This window comes from Erinaceus europaeus, chromosome 7 (genome assembly GCF_950295315.1).
Source record: "Erinaceus europaeus chromosome 7, mEriEur2.1, whole genome shotgun sequence".
Lineage (NCBI taxonomy): Eukaryota > Metazoa > Chordata > Mammalia > Eulipotyphla > Erinaceidae > Erinaceus > Erinaceus europaeus.
The window spans coordinates 107,714,207-107,730,602 of NC_080168.1; the positions used below are offsets into that span (position 1 = coordinate 107,714,207).

At 44.4% G+C, this 16,396-nt stretch overlaps 1 protein-coding gene and 1 long non-coding RNA gene across 3 annotated transcripts; both read left to right on the top strand.

The window, feature by feature from the left end:
* The first annotated feature begins 489 nt into the window (after positions 1-489).
* CNPY2 (canopy FGF signaling regulator 2) lies at positions 490-5,074 on the top strand. 2 transcript variants are annotated; one of them, XM_007533335.3, is made up of 6 exons: positions 490-759; positions 1,558-1,670; positions 1,842-1,957; positions 2,841-3,044; positions 3,193-3,289; positions 4,907-5,074. In XM_007533335.3, the coding sequence occupies exons 2-6, from the start codon at positions 1,583-1,585 to the stop codon at positions 4,948-4,950; spliced, it is 549 nt and encodes a 182-aa protein (XP_007533397.1). In that variant the 5' UTR covers positions 490-759; positions 1,558-1,582; the 3' UTR covers positions 4,951-5,074. The 2 variants fall into 2 exon arrangements, with proteins under 2 accessions (XP_007533397.1, XP_060051133.1); XM_060195150.1 differs by lacking the exon at positions 490-759 and adding an exon at positions 1,321-1,451.
* On the top strand, positions 3,286-3,806 carry LOC132539489 (uncharacterized). Its single transcript, XR_009550812.1, has 2 exons — positions 3,286-3,403; positions 3,755-3,806. It is a non-coding gene; the product is annotated as an uncharacterized LOC132539489 (long non-coding RNA).
* Positions 5,075-16,396: the final 11,322 nt, after the last annotated feature.

The following is a 16,396-nucleotide window of genomic DNA, read 5'->3' on the forward strand; positions in this document are numbered from 1 at the left end:
AGGTTCAGTTCCCCGCACCACCATAAACCAGAGCTGAACAATGCTCTGGTAGGGGAAAAAAAAGAGAGAGAGAGAGAGAGTAGTTTAATGATGTTTCTCATGGACAATGTTAGGTCTTTACTACACATGTCTAATTCCATGTCCATGTTCTTTAGGACACGTTGGTTTTTCTTTCAATTGTGTAAAAGGGGCGTTGAAAAGTCAACAAACTACAGGTCCCAGAATAGCTACAAATAGGCTCTTTGTGTTGTGGTGCTTTCTGGGAGATGTAGTCTCCTGGTATTGAAACTATGGCTCCTTACTGGCTAAGCCGCTCACCTTTCCACCAAAAGATCCTCGGGCCACCTAGATTGACGCTTGGCCGCCTCATAGCGCGCTGCCAGGCTCAGCCCTCGCTCCGGCTGACCCCTGGTGGTCACGTGGAGCTTTGCTCGCCACGCAACTCTGGGTCCTGCGACCCAGCGGGGTCCTCGCTGCCCCGGAGCCGCTCTGCAGCTGCCTGTTCGCGCGAGAGTTTGGAGGGGCGGGTCTGGGGTCGCTCTTCGGGTCTCGCGCCGCTGCGACTAGGATCCCGGCTCTGGCGCCTACCTGCACCGCAAGGAGCCGATTCGTGTGGTCCTGGGGTGCCCAGTGTCTGGGAAGTGCCGCGGCGCTCCGGACAGCCCCGCTCCCTCGCAGCCAGGTGCCAGGGTCGGGAGCTAACAGCAGAGTCCACTGTCTTCCAGCGCCTGGGCCACGGCAGCGGCCCTGGGAGCAGAGGTGGGACGAATGCAAGGGTCGGGGATGGACAAGGGCGAAGGCAATAGCAGGGCGCTTAGAACGGGGGTTGGTCCGCTCAGGAAATTGCTTCTAGGCTGGAGGCCAGGATGCAGTAATCACCGGGTCAGAGACCAGATAGGCCCTAGTTTTGTTTTTTTATTTTTTTTATAGCTTTTTAAAAAGTATCTTTCCTTTTGTTGTCCTTGTTGCTTTGTTGTTGTAGTTGTTATTGTCATCGTTGTTGGGTAGGACAGAGAGAAATGGAGAGAGGAGTGGAAGACGGGGAGAGAAAGACAGACACCTGCAGACTTGCTTCACGGCCTGTGAAGCGATTCCCCTGAAGCAGGTGGGGAGCCGGGGGCCCGAACCGGGATCCTTACGCTGGTCCTTGCGCTTTGCGCCATTTGCGCTTAACCCGCTGCGCTCCCTGGCCCTTGTTTTTGAGCCGCTCTCCTTGCTGGCTTCTCTGTGCCAGCCCTCCCTTAACCACCGCCCTCCCTCCCGTAGCTGCTACATAGCTGCTACAGGAGCCCTCGGCAGCGGCAGCGCAGTGGACCGAGAACCACTATCCCGGGCCTCACCTGATTTAGGGACTGAGCCCCAGGACCTGAGCTCGCACTCTCACCTTCCACCCAGGAACAGAAACCCTTTTGTGTCCCGGCCATTTCCTGGAAAGTAGAACTGAAGTTACAGTGAGGCCTTTGTAGAGCTTGGGATGTAGACTGTGTGTGCTGGGGAGGGTGCGGGTGGGACATGGAGCGGGCTTCTCAACTGTGCTTCATTCCCATCCAACCCCAGGTGGAGCAAGCCCATTCCACTAAAGATGAAAGGTTGGGGCTGGCTGGCCCTGCTTCTGGGGGCCTTGCTGGGAACTACCTGGGCTCGGAGGAGTCAGGATCTCCACTGTGGAGGTAACAGCACAAAGAGACCAAGTGGGAGGAAGAAGGTTGGGGAAGACAGCCTTGGGAGGGCTTGAGATAAAAGGTCTGTAAGAAGAATGAATGTAAAGTCCTGGGTTGATTACTTTCTCTTCCTTACATTTTGCCTCCATCACGACACCAACCCACCCCCCTCCCACCCAGCTTGCAGGGCTCTGGTGGATGAATTAGAATGGGAAATTGCCCAGGTGGATCCTAAGAAGACCATTCAGATGGGATCATTCCGGATCAATCCAGATGGCAGCCAGTCAGTAGTGGAGGTAACTTGTTACTGTTTCCCCAATAAAGTAGCTCAGTGAACTTTAAGAAGGGCCATGGCTTGGTAGAAGTTAAGAAAACACTGACCCAGAGTAATACCTAGAGTTTGGAGGTATATACTCTCCCTATGAACTAGCTTCTTAGCTGTAAACCATACTATTTTATATCTGCTTAGAAACTATTGACAGAAACCCTGCTCTTTAATATAAACACCTATATATTCTCTAGCAACATAATATCCTTATCAACATGCATTTTAAAATAAATGTCTTTATCCTTAACTAGAAAACTTATTTTAGCTGAAAATATAACACCCACATATACAGTGCTGTACATAGTGAACAACACAGAGAAATATTTAAATTATGATGCTTTTGAAATTCAGTAATTGTAATCCTCAGAACCTAATGCTGCATTTCTGTACTATCCTATTAAAGGCAAGTATTGGTATTATCCTAGTACAGAGAAATAAAATCTATCATCTGACAAGGAAATCAGAGGAAAAGAACAGTTACTAGAAGTAGGCAAGCAAGTGTTTCTAATTTAGTGATAATGACGCCTGTTTTACTTTTTAACCTTGTATGAAATACATCTGAAAGCACTTTGGAACCATACAAATACGTCATAAAACTTTCATTTAGGGGAACTTTTTTTCAGAACAGATTGGTTGAACTAGATTTGGAAGGGAAAGTAAGGATATAAATTGCTAATGTCCTGAGGTAGAATAGTACTGCAGATGTCTCTCTCTACCTCTCTCTAGTCCCCTTTCCTCTCAGTTCCCTTATGTTCTATCAAGGTAAATAAATAAAGCTTAAAAATATCTAAAAACAAAACAAACAAACAAACAGGTAGAAGAGTGTAATCCAAGGCTGAGGACATTTCTAGGTGCCTTATGCTCGCTCAGAGGCCCACCTCACAGAGCTGCTAGAAGAGATATGTGACCGAATGAAGGAGTATGGGGAGCAGATTGACCCTTCCACCCATCGCAAGAACTATGTACGAGTAATAGGCCGGACTGGAGACTCCAATAAGCTGGACCTACAGGGCATTCGAATTGATTCTGATATCAGCGGCACCCTCAAGTTTGCGGTGAGCTACGGGGATAGGTAGTTGGCTTTGGAAATCACTGGCGTGCATATGTGAAAAGTTGGGTTAATATCCTTGCCCTCTTCTCTGGAGATGGAGGCTGGCGGTCTCTTCTTGCTACTGTCTTTGACTCATTTCTTTGGGTTAACAGTGTGAGAGCATTGTGGAGGAATATGAGGATGAACTCATTGAATTTTTTTCCCGAGAGTCTGACAATGTTAAAGACAAGCTTTGTAGTAAGCGAACAGGTAAGCTACTCCTACTTTACCCTCTGTCCTCACAGCCCTTTCTTTCTCCCTTCTTATCTCCCCCTCTCTCTGTTTCTCTCTGTCCTACCTCATAAAAATTAGAAAAAAGGGGGAGTCCGGCGGTAGCGCAGCGGGTTAAGCACACGTGGCGCAAAGCGCAAGGACCGTGTAAGGATCCCGGTTCGAGCCCCCGGCTCCCCACCTGCAGGGGAGTCGCTTCACAGGCGGTGAAGCAGGTCTGCAGGTGTCTTTCTCTCCCCCTCTCTGTCTTCCCCTCCTCTCTCCATTTCTCTCTCTCCTATCCAACAACGAACAACATCAATAACAACAACAATGAAAAACAAAAAACCCTGTATGGACTGTATGTCTTCCATGCCTGTGCTTGGTCCTTAGTGTCTCCTATACAGGTGGTGCTCTGCTCTCTCTCCCTCTAAAAAAAAAAAAAAAAATTAGAAAAAAGGAAAGAATGGCCACTAGGAACAGTGGGCTCATAGTGCCAGCACCAAACCCCAGCAATGACTCTGGTAGCAATTAAAATAAAAAAAAAAAAAATGCTAGGGTAGGGAGAAAGCATAATAGTTTTGTAAAACAGTTATCATGCCTGAGGCTCTGAGCTTCCAGTTTCAATCCCCAGCCCCTACAGTGCTCTGGCATAAAGAAAAAGTTATGTTGTAGGGCTTTCAAGATAGTTTATGTGGGAGGGTGCCTGCATTGCCTTGTCTGTGACCCAGGGCAAGTGGAGCCTGGCCCCACTGCACCGAAGGAAACTTGGTGCTGTGACATCTTTCCCTCTTGTCTTTCTACCTGAAAAAAAAAAAAAGAAAAGAAACTTTCTGGGGAGTCGGTGGTAGCGCAGTGGGTTAAGCGCAGGTGGCACAAAGCGCAAGGACCGGCATAAGGATCCCAGTTCCAGCCCCCGGCTCCCCACCTGCAGGGGAGTCGCTTCACAGGCGGTGAAGCAGGTCTGCAGGTGTCTGTCTTTCTCTCCTCCTCTCTGTCTTCCCCTCCTCTCTCCATTTCTCTCTGTCCTATCCAACAACCACAACATCAATAATAACTACAACAATAAAACAACAAGGGCAACTAAAGGGTATAAATAAATATTTAAAAAAACAAAACGAATAAAGAAATTAGGCTGGGGGAGCGGGAGGCGGTACCCTGCATGAGCACACAGGTTCAAGGTCCTGGTCCCCACCTGCAGGGGGACAGCTTTGGAAGTGGTGAAGTAGTGTTTCAGGTATCTGTCTCTCTCCTTCTCTATCACCTCCTTGCTTCTTGATTTCTGGCTGTTTCTACCCAATAAGTAAATAAAGATTTTTAAAAAAAACTAAAAAAAAGAAATTAGGCTGGAGAGGCTACTTAGCAGTATCACATATGCATGAGACCCTGGATTCATTCCCTAGCAGTTAAAAAAAAAAAAAAGTGATAAAGCTTTGGACTCTCAAGCATGAGGTCCTGAGTTCGATCCCCGGCAGCATATGTGCCAGAGTGATGTCTGGTTCTTTTTTTTTTTCTCCTATCTTTCTCATTAATTAAAAAAAAAAAAAAGTGCTCTGAAAAATGGTGGCTGATATGTATCAATTTGGTTTCCTTCAAACTCTTGTATGCTGTTTGCAGATCTATGTGACCATGCCCTGCACATATCGCATGATGAGCTATGAACCACTGGATCGGCGCAGACTGACAGACTTGATGGATCAGCCCCCAGGAGGGGGAGAGACTGGCAATGCCTTTTATATGTTTTTACTGAAATTATCTGAAAAAATAAGAAACCAAAATTACAAATTGTGTTGTCTTTTCATGCCCCAAATCATCTCTTATGTTAGGCTTGAAGACAGAAGATCCTAGACAGGAAAAGAAAAAGGAAAGGGTAAGAAAGGGAAAACTTTGGGAACGGTGTAGCATGATGGCAGAAGGAGCTAAAAGCTTCCGTTCTTTTACCTCCTGAGTTTCTTGCTGCACTGACAGACTAGATAAGCATGTGTTCATTGCTTATTCAGTACTGTGTTTTTAAAACTGGAGAGAACAGGAACTTCGTTGAGTAAGGAGTATAGGTTAAAGGTATGGTAGTATAAGATTCTAGAAATCACCTGTATTTGCCAGGATGGAACATAAAAGATTGGTTGTGGAGGAAATAATGGAGAGCATTATTCTGCTCTCCCTACCCTTTCAGGTGGGAGGAATTAACAAGAGTAGACAGGAAAGGGGTGCTGAGAGTATAGCTCAGTAGTAGAGTTATGCTTTGTATATATGAAGCACTGGGTTCATTCCCCAGCACCAAAATAGATGGATAAGTAGAAAGGGAGAAGTATGCCTTAAGCATCTCTCTCACTAGCCATGTCAAACTGGACTGTTGACTCTTTCTCTAAATATTTATTTATATTTTATGTGTTTATTTTCCCTTTTGTTGCCCTTGTTTTTTTATTGTTGTTATTGCTGTCGTCGTTGTTGGATAGGACAGAGAGAACTGGAGAGGGGGAGAGAAAGATAGACACCTGCAGACCTGCTTCACCGCCTGTGAAGTGACTCCCCTGTAGGTGGGGAGCCGGGGGCTCGAACCAGGATCCTTACACTGGCCACATGCGCTTAACCCACTGCGCTACCACCCAAACTCCCTTCTGAATACTTTCTATGTGTAGAGACTACTAGGATATGGGAATGAAAACCTAAAGGATATCTTTTAGGACTTTTTTATTATTATTTCTTTATTGGGGAATTAATGTTTTACATTCAACAGTAAATACAATAGTTTGTACATGCATAACATTCCCCAGTTTCCCATATAACAATACAACCCCCACTAGGTCCTCTGTCATCCTTCTTGGACTTGTATTCTCCCCACCCCAGAGTCTTTTACTTTGGTGTAATACGCCAATTCCATTTCAGGTTCTACTTGTGTTTTTTTTTTTTTCTTCTGATCTTGTTTTTCAACTTCTGCCTGAGAGTGAGATCATCCCTTATTCATCCTTCTGTTTCTGACTTATTTCACTCAACATGAATTTTTCAAGGTCCATCCAAGATCGGATGAACATGGTGAAGTCACCATTTTTTACAGCTGAGTAGTATTCCATTATGTATATATACCACAACTTGCTCAGCCACTCATCTGTTGTTGGACACCTGGGTTGCTTCCAGGTTTTGGCTATTACAAATTGTGCTGCCAAGAACATAATGTGTACACAGATCTTTTTGGATGAATATGTTGGGTTCCTTAGGCTATATCCCCAGGAGAGGAATTGCAGGATCATAGGGTAGGTCCATTTCTAGCCTTCTGAGAGTTCTCCGGACTGTTCTCCACAGAGGCTGGACCAATTTACATTCCCACCAGCAGTGTAGGAGGGTTCCTTTGACCCCACACCCTCTCCAACATTTGTTGCTGTTACCTTTTCTGATATATGACATTCTCACAGGAGTGAAGTGGTATCTCATTGTTGTCTTTATTTGCATTTTTCTGACAATCAGAGACTTGGAGCATTTTTTCATGTGTTTCTCAGCCTTTTGGATCTCTTCTGTGGTGAATATTCTGTCCAAGTCCTCCCCCTATTTTTGGATGGGGTTATTTGTTGTCTTGTTGTTGAGTTTGGCAAGCTCTTTATATATGTTGGTTATTAAACTCTTGTCTGATGTATGGCATGTAAAGATCTTCTCCCATTCTGTGAGGGGTCTCTTGGTTTGGGTAGTGGTTTCTTTTGCTATGAAGAAGCATTTTAATTTGATGTAGTCCCATAGGTTTATACTTGCCTTAGTCTTCTTTGTAATTGGATTCGTTTCATTGAAGATGCCTTTAACATTTATGCGGAAAAGAGTTCTGCCACTATTTTCCTCTAAGTATCTGATAGTTTGTGGTCTAACATCCAAGTCCTTGATCCACTTGGAATTTACTTTTGTATTTGGTGAAATACAGTGGTTCAGTTTCATTCTTCTGCATGTTTCAACCCATTGTTTCCAACACCATTTGTTGAAGAGACTCTGCTTTCCCCATTTAATAATCTGGGCCCCTTTGTCAAAGATTAGATTAGTCCAAAGGTGTGGGGGAGGACTTTTTTTTTTAACAACTTGAATCTGAAATAATGACTATCTCAAGGTTTGAAATGGGAGGTAATTATCCAGAAGTGTCTCAGAACACCTCGAACATTTCAGGTTATTTATTTATTTATTTTTGTTGCCCTTGTTTTATTGTTGTAGTTATTATTGTTGTTGTTGTCGTTGTTGGATAGGACAGAGAGAAATGGAGAGAGGAGGGGAAGACAGAGAGGGGGAGAGAAAGACACCTGCAGATCTGCTTCACCCTTGTGAAGCGACTCCCCTACAGGTGGGGAGCCAGGGGCTTGAACCCGGATCATTATGCCGGACCTTGCGCTTTGCGCAACCTGCGCTTAACCCGCTGCGTTATTGCCCAATTCTCACATTTCAGGTTTTTAAAACAGCATTTTAGAATCCAAAGGGACCTTTGAGATTATCTAGTTCATCTTGGCCAATTTTATAGATAAAGAAACTGAAACCCAGAAAAATGATAGGTCCTTAAATTCTATCATCACAAAACCCATTCTATATGTAGTGTTCCCAAGTGTCGATCTGATCTTTTTATTTATTTTCTCTCTGCTAATGCCTTTCTCAAAATCTGGTACACAAAATGAATGTTGAACAAAGCTTTCTTGTGCCACAAATCTGAAATCTAATAGGTGAACTAGCTCAAAACAAGCACGGTGGTATTGTCAACTAAACTCAGGGTCTGACATTAATTCTCCCATCAGCCATAAGAAGTGCAGTGTCGAGAGTTGGGCAGTGGGTTAAGCATACATGGCGCAAAGCGCAAGGACGGGAGTAAGGATCCCAGTTCCAGCCCCCAGGCTCCCCACCTGCAGGGGAGTCGCTTCACAGGTGATGAAGCAGGTCTGAAGGTGTCTCCCTCCCCCCCCCGTCTTTCCCTCCCCCGTCTTTCCCTCCTCTCTCCATTTCTCTCTGTTCTATCTAACAACGACATCAATAACAACAACAGTAATCAACAGTAATAACTACAACAACAATGAAAAACAAAAACAAGGGCAACAAAAGGGAAAATAAATTTTTAAAAAAGTGCAGTGTCCTGTCAAATAACTTTTTTTTTTTTAACCAGAGCACTGATCAGCTCTGGCTTATGGTGGTACAGGGGATTGAACCTGGGACTTCATAGTCTCAAGCATGAAAGTTTCTTTGTGGAACCATTATGCTATCTATGCCTGCCCCTGTCAAATCACTTTCCACACTGTCACTAACTTTGCTTCTGTGTTGCATATGATATAAGTATACCCAGGATTTTGCCTGAGTTGGTGTTTAAAAATTCTTCATCGGGAATCTGGCGGTAGCACAGCAGGTTATGTGCAGGTGGTGCAAAGTACAAGGACAGCCATAAGGATCCCAGTTTGAACCCCCAGCTCCCCACCTGCAGGGGGTCGCTCCACAGGCTGCAAAGCAGGTCTGCAGGTGTCTATCTTTTTCTCCCCGTCTTCCCCTCCACTCTCCATTTCTCTCTGTTCTATAAAACGACAACAACAATAATAACCAACAACAAAAAAAATTCTTCCATCAGAAAGATCATTAGAAGTTGAGAATGGGGGGGGGGGCTGGAGACCCTGGCTCCCCACCTGTAAGGGGGGAACTTAACAAGCAGTTAAGATCTGTAGTTGTCTTTCTAAAATCTTACTACTATTTTATACCAGAGCACTGTTCAGCTCTGCCTGATGGTGCTGCAGGGCACTGAACCTGGGACTTCTGTCCTCCACCTTCTCTCCCTCTATTCTTGCCCTATCTCCTGCTACTCTCAATTTCCTGTCCAATAAAATGAGAGGGGAAAAATAATGCCTGCCAGGAGCAATGGATTCGTAGTGCTGGCTCCTAGCCCCAGTAATAACCCTGGAGGCAAAAAAGTGTGAGAATATTGGGAGTCGGGCTGTAGCGCAGCCGGTTAAGCGCAGGTGGCGCAAAGCACAAGGACCGGCATAAGGATCCCGGTTCGAACCCCGGCTCCCCACCTGCAGGGGAGTCGCTTCACAGGCGGTGAAGCAGGTCTGCAGGTGTCTATCTTTCTCTCCCGTTCTTTGTCTTCCCCTCCTCTCTCCATTTCTCTCTATCCTATCCAACAACAACAATAACTACAACAATAAAACAATAAGGGCAACAAAAGGGAATAAATAAATAAAATAAATATTTTTTTAAAAATCAGTATTAAAAAAAAGTGTGAGAATATTATTAGGAGCTTCAAGCCATCAATTTACAAAAAAAAAAAAAAGGGCAATAGTTCAAATTTTAATAAACTTACTGTCAATTGGTAACAAATTATTTGTCACACACCTCACTAATGTGTGAAGGTTCGTCTGTTAAGAGCTATTCATCCCAAGAGTCTCTGTCACTGGTACCCAGGAATGTGTCTTGCACAGGAAATAGTGGGCATTAGACTCAATCCTTAGAGGTTAGGAGGATGCAATTTGCACTGTTTCTTTTCTAGAGCACTAATGTGCTGGAGATTGAACCTGAGTGAGCAGACCCTCAGGCATGAAAGTCTGTGTGAACCAGGAGGTGCTACAGTAAATAAGGCCTTGGACTCTCAAACGTGAGTTAAATCAGTCATAATTTTCTTAACTTTTATTTATTTATTATTGGATAGAGACAGAGAAATTGAGGGGAGGTGGCGATAGGAGGGAAAGAGAGAGACACCTCTAGCCGGGCTTCACCACTAATGAAACTTTCCCCTGCAGGAGGGGACCAGGGGCTTAATATCCAGGTCCTTGTGCACTGTACTATGTGTGCTTAACCAGGCGCGCCACCACCTGGCCCTTTCCTCAATTGTTAAATTTTTTAAAGCCTCTTTGCATTATTATACTATCTCCCCAGTCCAATTTGTAGACACCAGAGCATAAGAAATTCATCTGTGGGAATCAGGCAGTAGCACAGCAGATTAAGCGCATGTGGCGCAAAGCACAAGGACTGGCATAAGGATCCCAGTTCCAGCCCCCGGCTCCCCACCTGCAGGGGATTAGCTTCACAAGTGGTGAAGCAGGTCTGCAGGTATCTTTCTCTCCCCCTCTCTGTCTTCCCCTGCTCTCTCCATTTCTCTGTCCTAACGACGACGACATCAATAAGATTTTTTTAAAAAGGGCAACAACGGGAAAATAAATAAATAGAAAGAAATTCATCTATGGGGCCCGGTGGTAGTGCAGCAGGTTAAGCGCACATGGTACAAAGCCCAAGGACTGGCACAAAGATCCCAGTTCCAGGCCCAGACTCCCAACTTGCAGGGGGCCACTTCACAGGTGGTGAAGCAGATCTGCAGGTGTCTTTCTCTCCCCCTCTGTCTTCCCCTCCTCTCTCTGTTCCTCTCTGTCCTATCCAACAACGACAACAATAACAATGATAAACAAGGGCAACAAAAGGGAAAAAATTGCCTCCAGGAGCAGTGGATTTATAGTGTAGGCAATGAGCCCCAGTGATGACCCTGGAGTAAAAAAAAAAAAAAAAATTATAGCGCAGCGGGTTAAGCGCACATGGCGCAAAGCCCAAGGGCCGGAGTAAGGATCCTGGTTTGAGCCCCGGCTCCCCACCTGTAGGGGGTTGCTTCGCAAGCGGTGAAGCAGGTCTACAAGTGTCTTTCTCTCCTCCTGTCTGTCTTCCCCTCCTCTCTCCATTTCTCTCTGTCCTATCCAACAACAACAGCTATGACAACAGTAACAACTACAACAAGCACAACAACAAGGACAATAAAATGGGAAAAATAGCCTCCAGGAGCAGTGGATTCCTAGTGCGAGTCCCAGCAGTAACCCTGGAGGCAAAAAAAGAAAAAAAAAAAAAACTGCTCTGTGCTTGCCACTGATGCTATCCTAGGTTCTCTCAAGTTCCTGGTCCCCAAAATAAATATAAGTGAAGCAGAAATGTGGGTGTTTCTCTCCCCCCCTTTTGTTCTTATATTTTTAACTACTTTCTTCAATTTCTTTCTTGGGGGATTAATGTTTTACAGTCGACAGTAAGTATAATAGTCCCTACATGCATAACGTGTTCACGTTATGTATGTCAGTCTTTCACACAATACAAGCCCCATTAGGTCCTCTGCCATTCTGTTCCCCCCCCACCTCACCCCAGAGTTGTTTTTAGATTTTTTTTTAATTCCCTTTTGTTGCCCTTGTTTTTTGTTTGTTTGTTTGCCTCCAGGGTTATTGCTGGGCTCAGTGCCTGCACCATGAATCCACTGCTCCTGGAGGCCATTTTTCCCCCTTTTGTTGTCCTTGTTGTAGCCTTGTGGTTATTATTGTTGTTGTTGATGTCGCACCACCATAAGCCAGAGCTGAGCAGTGTTCTTTAAAAAAAAAAAACAGGGGGGAGTTCTTTCAGTGTGATGCTCAGGTTCATTCTTTTATTCATAAATAAGCCTTTTTAAAAGTTGGAATAGGGGGTCGGTCAGGTGATAGTGCAGTGGGCTAAACACACATGGCGCAAAGCACAAGGACTAGTGTAAGGATCCCGGTTCCAACCCCACCTTCAGGGGGTCACTTCACAGGCGGTAAAGCAGGTCTGTAGGTATCTATTTTTCTCTTCCCTATCTGTCTTTCCCTCTCTCGATTTTTCTCTGTCCTATCCAATAACAAGGAAGTCAATAATAGCAATATTAATAACCACAACAACAACAATAAAACAACAATGGCAACAAAAGGGGGGGAAATGGCCTCCAGGAGCAGTGGATTACTGAGCCCCAGAGATAACCCTGGAGGCAAAAAAAAAAGTTGGGGAGTCGGGCTGTAGCGCAGCGGGTTAAGCACAGGTGGCGCAAAGCACAAGGACCGGCATAAGGATCCCGGTTTGAATCCCAGCTCCCCACCTGTAGGGGAGTCGCTTCACAGGCGGTAAAGCAGGTCTGCAGGTGTCTATCTTTCTCTCCCCCTCTCTGTCTTCCCCTCCTCTCTCCGTTTCTCTCTGTCCTATCCAACAACGACGACGACGACAACAATAATAATAACTACAACAATAAAACAACAAGGGCAACAAAAGGGAATAAATAAATAAATAAAATAAAATATTAAAAAAGAAAATAAATTTTTTTTTAAAGTTGGAATAAATAAACTTAAGCTACATAGTCCCACCAGGGGGCACCACTGCCTCCTCCCTTTTAAAGAGCTTGTCCCAAGGTCAAGATGACCTCAATACTCAAGCTTTCTTTCTCCCTTGCCTCTCCAATCCCCATGTCCTTAGATGTGCTTAGACCTAAAGTTTACTTGACTGTTGTATTCATGCCAATCTCTCCTGACTGTCTCCCCATTTCCCTAGATCTCATCCCTGTTCAGAATGAACCTAATTTAGCTCTTGGGAGAACCAGTTAGTCTCTTTAATTCTTGAGCTTTCTTTCCGGTTGTCCTTCTAGCAAAAGTCAGAACTTCTAACAAAATTCAGAAAATTCTCCTGACACTAGGCTCCAGGGCTTACTGTCAAGAGGTCTAAAGCATTACTATCCCTTACACTCCTGTAATCACTAGAACTCCAAAACAGAGTCTCCTGTGACCATTCAATAATTATTCCTTTTATAGTCTCACCCTAAGAATGAATGCCTCTTGACTTTTGGGGGCATTGGAGTTCCGTCCTTTGGCTTTGTAGGCTAGTCTCTGTGGATAATTAACCAGAGAGAAGAAATCAGGTCACACTATTCTAGGGTTATGAGGAAATCCTCTGTGAGATGCTAAATTGGGAGGAAATATTGATCAGTGGAGCTTTGAAGTCATGGAGAAGTTAGCTGAGGGCGGTTCACTTCAGGACTTTGCTTGGCTTCTGAAGTTCTTTCCTAAGAGCTACATCTCTCACTCCCAAATCAGAAACCTGTTGGCTGGGAAAAGGAAAATGGGTAGCTTATTCTTTTTCCAAATCCAAACTATAAACTAGGTTCTTTGTTAACTAAATAAACTTAAACTTGGCTTAGACGGTTATTTTACTGCTGGATCTTGTTACTACTACTATGTGAGAAGATTAAGAAGGACTGAATATTCATGGTCCCTCTTTTTTGGTACCTGTGTAGGAGTTCCCCCCACTGGGGGGTGTGGCACTGTTTCCTAAGTAAGCATAATTTTTTTTTTTTTTACAGTTAGTTCTTTCTCTAGTAATTTTTTTCCCTCCAGGGTTATCCCTGGAGCTCAGTGCCCACACTACAAATCCACTGCTCCTGGCGGCCATGTTTTCCAATTTTTTACTGGATAGTACAGAGAGAAATTGAGAGGGGAGAGAGGGAGAGAAACAGAGAGACACCTGAAAACTTGTTTCACAGCTTGTGAAATGAGCAACTTCCCCTGCAGGCAGGAAGGAATTTCCCCCGCAGAAGGCTCAAACCCAGATCCTTGAGTGGGTTCTTGTGCTTTTTTTTTAAATATTCTTTTACTATCTTTATTTATTGGATAGGGACTGCCAGAAATCGAGAGGAAGGGGGAGATAGGGAGAGAGATCTCTGCAGGCCTGCTTCACCACTTGTGAAGCTTTTCCCCTGCAGGTGGGAACCAGGGGTAGGAACCAGAGGCTTGAACCCGGGCTTTAGCGCATTGTGACATGTGCGCTCAATCAGTTGCGCCACCACCTGCCCACCCCCATCCTTGCACTTTTTACTTTGTGCGCTTAACCCAGTGCACCACCACCCAGCCTCCTCTAATGAATTTCTTTTTCTTCTTTTTCCTTAAGTTTTTTTTAGCTATTTTATTTATTCCCTTTTTTATTATCTTGGGGGCTGGGTTGTGGCACACCTGGTTAAGGGTACATGTTATAGTGCACAAGGACCCAGGTTTTTTTTTTTTAATTTTTTTATTACATTTATTTATTTCCCCTTTTGTTGCCCTTGTTGTTTTTCATTGTTGTTGTAGTTATTGTTGTTGTTATTGATGTCGTTGTTGGATAGAACAAAGAGAAATGGAGAGAGGAGGGGAAGATAGAGAGGGGGAGAGAAAGACACCTGCAGACCTGCTTCACCGCCTGTGAAGTGACTCTCCTGCAGGTGGGGAGCCGGGGGCTTGAACCGGGATCCTTCTGCTGGTCCCTGCGCTTTGCGCCACCTGCGCTTAACCTGCTGCGCCACCGCCCAACTCCCTATTTTCTTTTTCTTAGGAAGGATTTAAAAAAAATTATATTTTTTTATTTTCCCTTTTGTTGCCTTTTTTTTTTTTTTAATTAGTGAGAAAGATAGGAGAAGAGAGAAAGAACCAGACATCATTCTGGCACATGTGCTGCTGAGGATCAAACTCAGGACCTCATGCTTGACAGTCCGAAGCTTTATCACTGTGTCACCTCCTGGACCACACGCCCTTTTATTTTTGTTTTTTGTTTTTGCCTCCAGGATTATTGCTGGGGCTCAGTGCCTGCACCATGAATCCACTGCTCCTGGAGGCCATTTCCCCCACTTTTGTTGCCCTTATTGTTGTAGCCTTGTTGTGGTTATTATTGTTGATGTCGTTCATTGTTAGACAGGACAGAGAGAAGTGGAGAGAGATGGGGAAGACAGAGAGGGGGAGAGAAAAACAGACACCTGCAGACCTGCTTCACTGCCTGTGAAGCGACTCCCCTGCAAGTGGGAAGCCAGGGGCTCAAACTGGGATTCTTAAGCTGGTCCCTTGTTGTTTTTGTTGTAGTTATTATTGTTGTTGTTATTGATGTCGTTGTTAGGATAGAGAGAAATGGAGAGAGGAGGGAAAGACAGAGAGAGAGAGAAAGACAGATACCTGCAGACCTGCTTCACTGCTTATGAAGCGACTCCCTTACAGGGAGGGAGCCAGGGACTTGAACTGGGATCCTTATGCCAGTCCTTGCACTTTGCGCCCACATGAGCTTAACCCACTGTGCTACCACCTGACGCCCTCTAATAAATTTCTTTAACAGAGAGAGAGAGAGACTGAGACCATTCATGTGGTTAGGGTAAAGCATTGGATTTTCATGCCTAAGATTCCCAGTTCAATCCCTGATATTGCATAATGTCCTTTAATCAATTAATTATATATTATTATTATTATTTTTACCAGAGCATTGTTCAACTCTGGTTTATGGTGGTGCTAGTAATTGGACCTGGGAGTTTTGGTACCTCAGCCATAAAAGTCTTCTAGCATAACTATTATGGTATATCCACAGTGTTGTCTGGTGGTTGTTTGTTTGTTTTTTATATTTTATTTTTGGATAGAGACAGGTATAAAATGAGAGGAAAGGGAGAGATAGAGGAGACACCTGTAGCACTGCTTCACCACTCATCCGAGTGTGCCACCATGAGATCCCTTCCCAGCCATTTTTAATCTCATATAGCAGTAATAACAAGATTCTGAAGTCTAACAATGAGATTCATAAGTACTCTCACTTATCTCTCCCTTTCTCTCTGCCTCATATGAAACTCATATGTAATATATATACATATATATATATTCATTATATCAATAAATTTATATATGCAATGTATATATTCATTTTCATTCATTCACTTGGGCTTGGTGGTCTCTCTAAGTTCTCCTCTGCCTTTGGGACAGTGATATTGACGGCTTAGGGAGGCAGAAAGTTTCTGAGGTCATTGCCTGATGGGTGACACAGTGGATTAAGTGCTGGACTCTTAAGCATAAAGTCCAGAGTTTGACTTCCAGCATTGCACGTTCCAAAAATAATGCTTTGACTCTCTCTCACTACCCCTCCCATAAATAAATCTAAAAAAATTAAATGATTGCTCACCTGGGTGGGTGCCTGCTTTGTCATAGTCTGGCCCTTTGGCACTTTGGCCCCATGGTCTGAGTTGTCATATTCTGGCCTCAAGGTACTTTGCCCCATGGGGAAACTTTGGTGCTGTGGTATCTTCCCCACTCTCCCTCTTGTTTTTCTTTTTAAAGATTGATTGATTTATTTACTTACCTAATTAAGGGAAGAAAGAGAGAATCAGAGCATCACTCTGGCACATGTGACACTGTGGAGTAAATTTGGAGTCCTGGACTTGAGAGTCCAGTGCCTTATTTGCTGAGCCACCTCCCAGGTCACTGTCTTTCCATTTGCAAAAATCTTTCTGGAGGGGGTCAGGTGGTGGTACACCTGGCAGTGTATACATTTTACAATGTGCTAGAGCCCAAGTTCAAGTCCCTGGTCCCCGTC

Coding starts and splice junctions, on each gene's coding strand:
- CNPY2 (XM_007533335.3), top strand. CDS start 1,583: ATGAAAGGTTGGGGCTGGCTGGCCCTGCTTCTGGGGGCCTTGCTGGGA. Junction 1,671..1,841: donor TCAGGATCTCCACTGTGGAG/GTAACAGCACAA, acceptor CCTCCCACCCAG/CTTGCAGGGCTCTGGTGGAT. Junction 1,958..2,840: donor GCAGCCAGTCAGTAGTGGAG/GTAACTTGTTAC, acceptor GGACATTTCTAG/GTGCCTTATGCTCGCTCAGA.